Consider the following 13,900-nt stretch of genomic DNA (forward strand, 5'->3'; position numbering starts at 1 on the left):
CCTGAGATTTGAATTTATATTTTTTTTGGGTTTTTTTTTTTTTTTCTGACTGTTGTTTTGTTTTTGGAATATAAACTTTGGGTTATATAACTCAGAAGGGCTAATTAGGTGACTAAGGTGACTACTAAATGAAGCATGTTTGAACGGGAACTGGTTCAGAAGTCATTTGCACCAAACGAAAACGCTTTGTTGTGTTTTAATAAATTTTTTCGGGTTGAATTTACTCGCACTGCTTCCGGCTTTGTGTTTCTTGAGTTTATGTTACTGTATAAATCGAAAAATATTTGATCCAGAGGACATAGCCTCTGTGCTAGTGGACAAATTTCAGGCTCAAAGTTCACACCCTCACTCCCATATTCCCGGATCCATACCCACATCTACACTGCCCCTCAAATTTTGTAAAGAACAAGTCCACAGCACTATCAAGTCAAAAGCACTACTCCATGACAACACATACTGCCTCACTGGTCACCCTAAAAGAAGGCTTGTTGGACTCAGACATAAATAGTCATCCCTTATGCATAAAGCGGGGCACAAACTGGCTCCAGATAATTATAAACCCACACGCCTGACCAGTCCAAAGTGGATATCGAAAGCGATCATTATGGAATTAATAAATGAGGACATAGGCAACCTGGTAAGCTCTGGAAAACTGCTTTCAGTTTGGATTTGATAAGGAGTTTCATTCCATTTTTCTGGTCAACTTTTTTGAGATGGTTTTGAGATATCTAGACCTCACAAAGGCATTCAATACCACCCACATCCAGAAATCCTAAATAAACTCTTCCTAATTAAATACAAAACTAATTTGCTGCTCTAAACTGCCCTCATGTATAGAACCTAGGAAATTAGGGTGGTTATCATATCTCAAAAAGACCTATCATAATCAGTATACCTCCAGGTTCAGTCCCGACCAACCACTCCTCTTTTCAGCATTTACTTTCAGAGGTCAGTTAAATAAAAGTTATGGTTACAACCTGACTAAGTTCGAGATGACTATAAACTGGATGCCATCGTAAACTCCCCAGAGGAGGTCAAGATCCTCCCAAGATTGCTCTTTCCAAACAAATAGATGGTGTCAATATCATGGATCAGAACACGTGTGCCAAGAAATGTATATTGGCATTCTTCAGCAAGCATTACCACCTCTTAACTATCACATTAAAAACACCCTGAAAGCTGATTTTATTGCTAGTGATCTGCAACATATGTCAAGAACTGTCTCGATCGCCACATCCACTATTGTGCCACATCCACCATTGTGCCACATATCCACTATTGTGAGTGAGGTTCCTTTCATCGCAGAGCTCTTATCTGTTAGTATTGCATCCTGGGCCCACGTAAGCATTCCACTGTACTCACTTCTCATTAGACTGCTCATTGTATATCATGCCCTTTCAATATGTGCACTGTCCAAACACTTGGCACAACTAGAAGGACTCCAATATTTTTTCACTAAAAAAAATCAAGGCCCAAATAATAAAAGCTATGCAGACTATCTCAGAGCTTTTGTTCCTTTCTCGCATTATGCAGGCCAAGCAGAAGGCATCTCTTCACCTCATGTATAGAGCATCAACAGACCCAGTCCTGACAGACCTATTACAAACTCTGAAGTCCAATGGTAACATAAACACCTGATCAAGGGAACCCATTCATTTTATTTACTTATTTTCAATCTCTTTTGCAATGTAAACAGGACATAATTGAGAGATAGATATGTATCTCAGAGAATATTGCCCTATGGAATGTCTTGGATTCTGCATAAAGCAAAGTACTACACTTACTCTATTCAAACAATACTTGAAAGTGACTGACAAAGCCAAATTCAACCTGGCTTAGCATCCATGTCATTTAGCAAAGGATACAGCTAAATGTCCTAGGCATATCCTTGTTCTAACTAGCCATAGATTATCCATTCACAAAATATAAGGGCTAAAGAATCACCATGGGAATGTAAGGCCAGGCTTCTAAGATCCTGGTCATAAGTGAGTCAAGTACTGCGGATGTTTTCTTTATTATTAATTAATGGAAAGGGATAATCAACCATGTTCCTGACTTCCAAAACCTCTGATATTTTTCACTGGCTAGAAAGTTCAGGTTATAATCATTCTGCCTACTGAACAAAGTACTTTCCCCCTCCGGCAAAACAGAAATACAGCAAATTATCTTTGTCTGAATTAATTATTGTAGGTACCCCTGGCAAATCTTGTTTATGGGGCGCAATATTCCGAAATCTAGCAATGTGATGTGTTGGTTAGTACTTGGAAGGGAAAGACCACAAACACTGTTCCGGAAAAAATACTCTAATCAGAGAAACAGTGCCACACCAAGATGTTTGCATGATGTTGCTGTGTGATATGTTATGTAGTAGCTTGTGACTGCAGAGAAGTTTGGGCTCACATGCAAACAGATAAAATCAAGACAGGACTGCAGACAAAACAAAGCTTTTCTAAAAGCAAGCTCAACAACCTTCTAATTCAGCCAATAATGGAGGAGCAGGACAATTGTTTTTGAAGACCACATCTGTCCTGTGTGCTCTAAATGTACATTGCTGACACTGTCTTAATTGTTTAGCAATATTACTACAGCAGTCAAACAGTTTAATTACCCAATGAACACCTTTGCAGTTACTCTAAACTGCACACGCACATACACACACACACACACACACACACACACACACACACACACACACACACACACACTATTTATAGCATAAAAAATATACTTCTGCAGATGTGTAGGAATACAGACCTCATTGTTGCAGTTGTCATTGACTATCAGTCCACTTAGCAGCTATGTTGTTGTTGCTTGGCCATCTAGTGAAGTCAGACTCTTTGTGACCTCAAGGACTTTAGCATACAAGGTGGTCTGTCTGTCTGTCCATCTTAGCTTCTGTTGTCCTTTCCTCCTTCTTTTGTTTTCAATCTTTTCCAACATCAGTGCCTTCTACTTCAGTGAGTCCTGTCTTCAGATTATGTGGCCAAAGTGTTTACGTTTCAATTTTGACATCAGACCTTCCAGTGAAAGTTTGGGTTTACTTCCTTTGGTATTGACTTATTTGATATTTTTTTTGCAAAACCCAGAATTCTCATTGTTTCCTACTCTTTAAGTTATAAAGTTAATTTATTTTTGTACAATCTCACGAGTAATTCCAAGTCTCACAGTCATACATAATTACTGGGATAAACATAATTTTGACAATATGGATCTTTGCTGACAATGTGATATATTTGCTCTTTAATAGCTCATCCACATCTGCTTTCCTCCCAAATAACAAATGTATTTTAATTTCATGGCTGTAATCACCATGTGCTGAGATCTTTGTGCCCAAGAAAGTAAAGAAATCTGTCATTCCCTTCACTTCTTTCCTACCTATTTGCAAAGAATCAGTAGGGTTAGATGACACATCTCTGTTGTTTGATATTGAGCAGGAAGGCAGCTTTTGCACACCTTCTTTCAACTTCATCATGTGGCAGTTCAACTCCTTCTTGCTTTCAGCCATCAGGGAGGTATCAGAGAGGTTATCGTTTTCACGTATAGGGCAGCTAACACTTCTTCTCTTGGCAGATTTCAACATCTGATTAATCTAATCCAGCATTTTGCATGAGATATTCAGGTTATAAATTGAATAAGTAGGATGACAATATATGCTATTGTTACATTCCTTTCCTGATCTTGAACCACTCAGGTAAGGTACTCCATGTTTAGTTCTCAATTTTGCTTCTTGATCTGCATAATACAAATTATCCTGGTGGCAAGCAAGCCAACCTGATATGCCCCTTTCTCTAGGCACTTGCCCACAGTTTGCTATGGTTAATACAGCCAAAGGCTTTAGAGTAGTCAAGAAAAGAGAAGTATTTTCTTCTGGAAATTCCTTCCTTTCTCAATTTTCAATTGGGTTATGTAATTTTAGCCTCTGATACTTCTATCCCTTTTAAAACCAGCCTGTGCACCTGGCAGGTCACAGTACACATATAACTGGAGTTTGTATGGCCTTGAGCATTACCATGCTAGCATGTAAAACAAGTGCAATTGTTTGATAATTTGAACTTAGCATTGTACTTTTTAGGGTTTGGAATGTAAATTGAGATTTTCAAATTCAAATCAATGGCCACAGTTATGCTTTCCAGATTTACTGACAAATTAATGGCAACACTGCAATAATATCATTTTGTAGGATTTAAAAGAACTGAGCTTAATTTCATCATCTCCACCAGCCTTGTTATTAGCAAGACTTTCTAAGGCCCATTTAACTTCACCCTCCTGGATGTCTGGATCTAGGAACATAGCACTGTAGACATCAGTGATATTATTAATGTTGGCAGTCTTCCTGAAGAGACTACGTGTCTTTCACATTTTCTAACGGTCTTCCCGTTCTTTGCACTGCTTTAAATATACTCCATTAGCTCTTCTTGCTGTTCTCTGAAACTTACTATTCAGTTTGACATATTTGCAGTATGTCTATTGCTTTCAGCTTTTTAATCCTCTGTCTATATGAATATATAGTTGTTGTCACCTCCAGAGCAATATCAAAAACTTCTGACCATAATTTTTCAAGCAATATATCCACCACGTCTACTCTGTTAAATCTGTTTTTTCACTTCCACTACATATTCATATAAAATACTGTTTTTTTAAATATATGACATAATGTTGAGTTTATATCTGATTGGCCTAGAGACTTTTCTTATTTGCTTTTATTTGATTCTGATCTTTGTAATAAGACGTTGGTGACATGAGACATAGTCAGCTTTGATGACTGTATAGAGCTCTTCTGTTTTGCTGACTTAATAGACCTCTTCCATCTCTGCAAAATGCATAGTCAGACTGATTTTGGTGTTGAGTATCTGGTGATAACCATGTGTAAAGCAATTATTAAGCTGTTGAGAGAAAGGGTTTGCTATGATCAATGAATTATCTTGCTAGAATGCTAGTAGCCTGCTTTCTGCTTCATTTTGTAGTCCAGTCCAAGACCAAACATGCATGTTATTCCAATTGTGCCTTGACTACCAACTTCAGCATTCCAATCACTTATGATGAATGTAATATATTTGTGTTGCTATAACTAGAAGGTGCTGCAGACCTACTCAGCTTCTCTTCTTTGTTACTTATAATTGGAACATAAATTTGTATTACAAATGATGTTGAATTGCTTGCCTTGAAGTCTGTTTAAGATTATTATATCATTTTGGGATGGTAAACAAGCACTGATTTGTTATACCATTTTATTGACTATGAAGACTACCTCTTTCATCTGCTAGACTCTTGTCCATAATATACAAGCTCTTGATTATTTGACTCAAAATGACCCATCACAGTCCATTTGTATTCACAAATTCTCAAGATGTCAGTGTTTATTCTTATCATGTCATCCCTAGCCACTTCGGGTTTATCTTGGTTCATAATTCTAATATTCCATGTTTTAGTGATGTGTAGTTCTGTACAGTATCAGGCTTTCCTTTCATCTCTGAACGACTCCGCAGATACATGTCCTCTTATTCTTTAATCCATCCACATCATAAACTCTAACATTATGCATACTTGTCATCTGTTCTTCCCAGTAGTATGCTGAGCAACTTCAGACCTGATGGTCTCATCTGTCATTCCAACATGTCTTTAGCTGGTTTTGTCCGGAGGATTTTCTTAACAAAAATAATGGAATGGAAGCATTCTTGTTTATTACTCTTCCTAATTTCTAATTATTCAGTCAGAAAAAGTCATAAATTAACATCTGCCTTGTTAACATAATATATACTTTCCAACACAGAAATAAGATTGTTAAGAAAGCCATAAAGCTATAATACTTTAAAGAAGTAATCCCATCTAACAATGTCAAATGTTTTTTTTTCCACATCAAGGTTTATAAAGGCAGACTCTAGTTTATTAGTAAATATTATGTCTATTAATGTTAAGATTCTTTTAATATTGTCTTGAGTCTCTCTCTTTTTAATAAATCCAGTTTGATCATTGCTTACTCACTTGGTAATAAAGACATTTATTCCATTGGTTAAAAGTGACATGAAGATTTTATAATGCACATTTAGTAAAGATATTGGCCTATATGATGATCATTTTGCTGATTCCCTGTAACTTTGTTTATTATTTAGTTTTGTTTTATTATTTTGTTCCCTTTCTCTATTGCTGTTTGCATTGGCAATAGAAATTCTTGTACTGACAATGAAACAAAACCTATATATTATGGGGATACATGTGGGAGAAGATTATAAGCCTAAATTATGTTATTTGCAAATGACATAACCATAACAGACCTAAATTTGTCACTAGAAGATAAATTATCCAGGATTTTGGGACATTTTCAGATCTACATTTTAATAATGCTAAAACAGAACTTTTAATTTTGAACAGTAGTAAAAATTTCTCAGCTCTTATGGAGTCTATGTTCAATGATCTAATAAAATAAAATATATTGGTGTACTTGTAAATAATTCTTGGGATGAGACAGGAGCTAGACATTTTAATAAAATGTAGATAAAGAAATAATTGTCCTGGGGAATGGCAATAGTTACATGGAATAAAACAAGTTTGGGTACACATTCCTTTTGAAGAAAGGATTCATCTTATAAATATAATACTGCTTCTCAAGATCATGTATATAATTCAAGCAAATGACATCACAAAATAAGATGCAACTGATAAAAAACACCTCATTTTGAAGTTCTTATGGTACTCTAAAATTCCAAGACTGTCATGTAATTATCACATATGATTTTGGAATGGTGGTAGAATTAAATTGCCAGACATATAAACATACCGAAAAACAGCCTCCATTAAAGTAATTGTCCATTAGCTAGATAATGGTTATAAGGCTAAATGGTAAAGTCTACAAAGTAATTTAGTTAGTCTTAAGAAAATAAAAACTAACCAGTCCTCTTCTGACATTATAAATAAAATGTAGTTAGTAATCTCCAAGTTTTTGCAGTATAACATATATACTACAACATCCTCTTATGTCAACAATAATTTAAAAACCTTTAAGAGCGTTATTTTGGGTAATATAGAAACAAAAAACAAGCTTTCATTTGTATTTCTTTTTTTGTATTACTAAGGACTTCTGGAGGGTGACAATACTTAAAAAAATAATATCTGGGAAAAAAATAAATGTATTGTATGGTATATGTTCAGAATTAAAACCTGGCTGGCAACAAGGAAGGCAAGATTTTCCTGGAGTTAAATGGATGGGTTATGATTCAAAGTAATGCAACTGACATATTTAAAATGGCAATTCTAGATTAAAGAAATCCTCTTAGATTGCTGGAACATTTTGTCAAATTGTCTGAGAATAAATCCACCTTAATATTCTTTCTGACTTTATATAAAAGTTCTCATCAACTCATAGAGAAGAATTAAATGGGAACTTATGGAACTTTGTTTTTTTAAGAGGAGGTAAATAACATTTCTGATAAGGATAAAACAATTAACAATATTTTCCATTAGTATAACAGCTTCAGTCCAGTTTTGGAGGGTGTGCACCTGTAAGTGGGTACATTGTATTTTTTTTTTCCTTTTTTTCAGATCTGATAAGATAGAACTGAGAAAAAGGTGTGTGTTGGAGATGTAACATAGAATAAAAGCTAATTGGAAAGATATATTGCATGTAAGATGAAACAATTCTAGAAGGAAATTTAGTATTTTACAAGCTCTGTGGTTAGACAAATTTTGTCTTACAGGTTATTTAGTCTTGTTTAATGCTCCTATACCCTTAGCCATTAAGAGTGATAAATACTATGTATTGTGAACTGTCTAGCAATTGCATGGAAAATTATTACTAGAAACTGGAAGAAAACTATGTCTCCTCTATTTGAAGAATGTCTGTTACTTGTGGAATTGGAAATGGAGAAAGAGATTGAAACTAAGAAATTGAAATCTTCTCAAAGGATCGTGTATCATAAACCATGGCATGAAGTTCATCAGTTAGTAGAAAATCTAAAAATGGTTGAAGTACCTTCTTGCCATTAATATATTATACTTATGTACACTGCATAATGGGATATATTTGGTCAGACATAGCCTCTCTGCTAGTGGACAAATTTAGCTCAAAGTTCAACCCCTCACCTCCTATATTCCCGGATCACATACCCACATCTACACACGCCCCTCAAATTTTGCAAGAACAAGTCCTCACAGCACTATCAAAAACCAAAAGCACTACTTCCATGGAGACAAATAACATACTGGGCTCCCTACTGGTCACCCTAAAAGAAGGCTTGTTGGACTCGTGATGACAACAGTCATCCCTATGCATAAAGGTGGGGCATAAACTGGCCCAGATAATTATAAACCCATACGTCTGACCAGCCTTATCTGTATGGATATCGAAAGGATCATTATGGAATTAATAAATGAGGATATAGGCAACCTACAAGCTCTTGAACCAAGCCAGTTTGGATTTGATAAGGGGAGAGCCATTCCATTTTTTCTGGTCAACTTTTTTGAGATGGTTTCTGACATATCTAGACCTCACAAAGGCATTCAATACCATCCCACATCCAGAAATCCTAAATAAACTCTTCCAATTAAATATAAAACTAATTTGCTGTCAAACTGCCTCATGTATAGAACCTAGGAAATTAGGGTGGGCAGCTCTATATCTTCAAAAAGACCTATCATAATCAGTATACTCCCGGGTTCAGTCCTTGGACCACTCCTCTTTCGCATTTACTTTCAGAGGTCAAAGCAAATGTTAAGGGTTTACAACTGACTAAGTTCGCAGATGACTATAAACTTGATGCCATCGTAAACTCCCCAGAGGACACCAAGATCCTCCAAGATTGCCTTTCCCAAACAAATAGATGGTGTCAATATCATGGACTAGAATGAAGTGTGCCAAGAAATGTATACTAGTATTCGTCAGCAAGCATTACCACCCTTGTAACTATCACATTAAAAAACACTCCTGAAAGTTGATTTTATTGCTAGTTATCTGGTAACATATGTTAACAATGAACTGTCTTTGATCGCCACATTAGAGATCTGGTAACATGTATCGTTACAGGCAACTCCTAATTTCCCACACAGCCCCACAAATATGACATCATCACATGGAGAGTAGGATCTAAGGAAAGTCATGCAAAACAGCATATGTCTGGGTTTCTACTTCCCGTTCTCAATCCAACAACAGCAAGTGTGGTTCCAGTCCTTAGATGTAGTAATGGCATTGTGAAAAAGGAATAACAGTAGTTGCAACAAGAAGCTGATGGCCAGCTATAGGTATACAGAAAATAAACTTACCTATCTCTTATTCCAGTTGGATATAAGCCAACAAAGTTTGGAGATTACTTTTAACAGCTCCTGTGTTTGAAATGCTGTACACAATGATAGGCTAATTTTGCAATGAGTTCCCTGCCTTGTTTGCTTAGGAAAATATCAGCACTGCCTGGAATGCAGCAGTGATTCCCAGTATTTTATGTGTCACATTCAGGTGACTATTATGGTAGTTCTTCTAGATACAATGTGCAGTTATAGAAAAGCAGAATTTTCACTGTGGGCAATGGTAATACTCCCATGCAAAAGCCTTCAGCGCTGTGGCTTTTCCCCCATAAAGAAAGATAAAAAAGTGATTAAATGAATAATGTACTAGCAACATGAAGATCTGTAGCATGCTTATTTAATCAGCAAGGTATCTACATTTTCAGCCAAGCCACATACGATTTTATCTACACTGCTAATGATTCAATCAAAGCTGTTTAACCTGTAAAAAGGTAACAGATGCCAGATGTTATAAATTATGCTTCAAGCAACGCATTGAATATAACTGCCTTTTCCAAAGTAAAAAATTAATATTTTTTGTTTCTTTTGCAGAATAAACTAAAATATGAGAATGCACTGGAGTTTTTAGGTCTTGACCGAAAACAGTTTGATGGACTTTGACAGAAAACATTCCTTTGGAGAAAGAAATTTTGATGAATATACTTGACAAATTCTTGTGTTCACTGAATGACAAAGAGTATAAGAAAGAAATATACTTGGTTTTATTGTATTGCACACTTTTGCAATGGGCTTATGGAACATACAACCTATGCATTAATTCATTAATGTGCAATCTGGATGCCTACAAATGGAAGCACAAAAGCTGCTGTTCAAACACAAACATGCATGCACACATGCATGCAAGTATGCATGCACACATGCTCACAAACATGCAGACACAGACAAACACATACACACACACACACACACACACACACACACACACACACACACACACATGCAGACATATATATTTTTGGTGACTTGCTGCACAAAAACACACACATACAGTACTGCACAAAACCTATTTCTGTTCTGCTACCACTACTGGATTTGCTTCTCTTGCAGAGGGATTGTAGTTACATATGCAAATTGCATAATGCCATTGGATATGATAAAGTGGAATGAACATAGAAATATCTGGATAATGATGTATGTTAGTTGCAATTAGTAAAGCAGGATGTCAGACAAAAACACAAAGTAGGAGAAGACAGTTATCCATTCATGAAGTATAACATTGCAGTAAGCAAGAGCATGTGACATTTATGTTACTCTTAGTAGGAGAAGACAGTTATCCATTCATGAAGTATAACATTGCAGTAAGCAAGAGTATGTGACATTTTTGTTACTCTTACTAGCAGATGTGACTGAAGAATGTCTGAGCAGTTTTTCTATTGCATCAAAGCAATTATAGTGCTTGTTACCTATTTGATTTTTATCAAATGAATGTATTCTATGAAGCAAATTATAAACTATAGCCGAAAGTGAAATAGAAGACCAGCCCCCACAACACCAATGCAGGGGCTTTGCCCCAGCACCCCTTAACTAATATTAACTACTATGAGGTCACACAGCCTCTGGATAAGTTAAAATCCTTATCGCTTTGAACCCATTCAATGGAAAAGGCTTGTTCAACAACATTTGCTGAAAAATGAGCAGGAAAATTATTAATACTCTAATTAAATAAAGATATACACTGAGCCTCTTACATAGAGAGAGAAGTAACTGCTCATTAACTTTGTGCTGAAACATTACAAAACAAGTGCCCATCTCGGTGTGAGTACATACTTAAACACATTTATAGTGGCATCAAATATAATGCACTTCCTCCTATTTAGTTATGTAGCAAATTATATAATGCATTTAAGTATTAACATTTAGTTATAGCCATATATAAACATTGTACACAAAACTAATAATATTTTGATATTAATATGGACTCTGATAATGCAGTAATACTATGATTAGAATAGTATATGTGATAATGTGCCTCTGTGGTTACATTGTCAATATTTAGCAACACAGTATCACTGTTAATTCAAAATCAATGTCTGTTCAGTAATGGCATAATTGTTAATGTTACTATGTATTCCATAGGACAAAGTCTTAATTTGTCAAAGTGAACATTCAACTGTACAATAATTATTACATAAATTTACATCCACCTGAAATTACCATGATAATATCATTTTTAGTTTAAAGCTTTATTCTCATAGCTTGCAAGGTTGCCATATGTGGAGATATCATCAGGTACTCTGGAAAGTATCTCTGAGGCCTCATTTGGTTTGAAGTTGCTCTGAGAGCCAGCATTTCCTCATATCTCTCAACTTCCAGAGGAGAGAATTATGGCAAAAGCCCCTGAAAGTTAGGGAGAGTTGTTTAAAATCAAGGAACCTAATTAGCATAACCCACTTTTATACAACAGGAGGTTAGTGAAATAAGTTTATAAATAAGTTTCATATGAATCACTGTTCTAAAATATATCATTACAATACAACATATCTTTATAAATGTAGTTCATTGATGGATATTATATATATTTTGCATTACAATCCAGTGTATGTTTGTAAATACTGTCTTAGATGTATTTTTTTTTTGTTTTAAAACAATAAATAAACAAATCAATTATAAAACAAATAAATAACTATCTACATAGGTCCACAGCTGATCAAGACATCAAAGTTATACATATCAACAATTAATATTTTTCAAGCAAGTCTTTAAGTCTAAGCCAAGATTTGTATGAATGTGTAATATCAGAAGTTTATAGTATGCAATTCATTACTGCAAACAATTTTTGTGATACTAATAAATTCAACACTAGAGAGGGTAACTTTACTTTTCCAATTTTTAGTGATTACTTTTCTGGCTACAGCAAGAATAGACATAAGAAGAAGCATTTGGGTTTTTGGAATTATCTCAGGAATTGGAGCATTAAATAAAACTAAAGATGTTGAAATATTACAGGTATCTGACCATAGAGCTTGAATAAAGTTATTAATTTTGTTCCAAAAAAGGGAAGATGACTTCACATTCATATCCCATATGTGTCCAGTCAGCTATTATTTCATATTTCAGAATCACACTTCCAGCATTTAAGTCCATTTGATTTATACATAATTTTAATTTTGTTAGGAGTGACAAGAGATTTGTTTCAAAATTCCCAAGTGAAATTTTTCCTGTATAATGAAGATGTAGTTTTATCTGTAGATTTTAATGTTATTTTCTTGTATTCTTCAGAGAAGTCCTCATTATTAATTTTTGAGGAGCAGTTCCAATAGGAATTGTCTAAATATGTGAAATTTAACTTGAGTTTTATAAATTTGTGACAGATATGATTTATTTTTATTGCATTATTATTTGTATTTATTAAGAATTCCAATCATTTGGAGAACAATGTCTTATAAAGGTTAAATATCTTATTAATCTCTGTATTCACAAATTCTCTAAATATTTGTAACCAATTCTCAGAAACTTGATTGTATTTGGACCTTAAATTGTCAACAGTATATATATATATATATATATATATATATATATATATATATATATATATATATATATATATATATATATATATATATGTATGTATGTGTGTGTATATATATATATCTATATATATATATATATATATATATATCAGTGCCATTTAAGAATTAATGCCAATAAATTAATTTACTTTGTTGTTTCAATACTGCCATTTTGTTGAAGTTATGAGCTTCTAAGCAGTCATTTGTACATGCAGTTGGAAAGACAGAAAATATTAAGTCTTTAATACAATGGTTAGAATATGTGAACTTTTGAAAAGAGAAAATGATGTTATTTATATAGGCAATTTGAGAAGAGGGAGTATTCCATTTACACAAAATTCTTTTTATAACCAGATGAAACTATTATGGACTATTTATTTATGACTGGTTGTGATATATTTATTATTTACTAATAATATTTCTTGATGTATTTGTTTCCATTTTGAATCATAATATGAACTCATCCACAACACTATAACTTTAACAATTGTTGAAGTAGCATCAGGAAATCCTATTCCACCATTATCCCAACTTTTTCTATGCCAATCAAAAGAAACTTTTGGTTTATTAAGATGCCAAAAATTTAAGTAGAATTTTATCTTCTTCATCATTTTTTTTTTGGTAGAGGTACTACTATTACTATATTCCTATGTTTAATATTTTAGCTATAATCCTAGTGTAAAATGTCATACTGTATAATAGAACACTTACATTTACCTTTATATATTTGATGCTCTTTAATCTAGTACTACTTTTTGAAATGGTTCTATTTTTTTCCTTAAATGTTATGTCTAATAGTATCTGAACAAACATCTGAAAAATCTTCCCTTTTAAGATTCAAACTTTCCATAATAAATTGTTCTGAGATATTAAGTTTTGTTATCATTAAAAAGAGACAATAACAAAGAAACACAGTGCTATTTTTTATCACAAGTGTCTTTCTATAGGTAGTAAATAAACTATCCTTTTGGTATACTGCAAGAATTCAGCACTATTTAATAACTGACAGTGGTTTAGAATGCAATTCACTGTCTTTTGCTTATTATCTAACTTGTATTCATTGACATCTTAACATATGATTCAAAATATTATGACTATTT

General features: G+C 34.0%; 1 protein-coding gene across 1 annotated transcript in view; it reads left to right on the top strand.

Annotated features, from left to right (window-relative positions):
* Positions 1-10,174, top strand: part of ACMSD (aminocarboxymuconate semialdehyde decarboxylase) — a 576,894-nt gene extending 566,720 nt beyond the window's left edge. The window contains exon 11 of the mRNA XM_044073661.1: positions 9,823-10,174. Within this exon, the coding sequence (XP_043929596.1) occupies positions 9,823-9,891 (69 nt within the window). The 3' untranslated portion in view covers positions 9,892-10,174. The remainder of the gene's footprint in view (positions 1-9,822) is intronic.
* Positions 10,175-13,900: the final 3,726 nt, after the last annotated feature.

Source organism: Protopterus annectens, chromosome 6.part0 (assembly GCF_019279795.1).
Source record: "Protopterus annectens isolate FY-2018-M chromosome 6.part0, PAN1.0, whole genome shotgun sequence".
Lineage (NCBI taxonomy): Eukaryota > Metazoa > Chordata > Ceratodontiformes > Protopteridae > Protopterus > Protopterus annectens.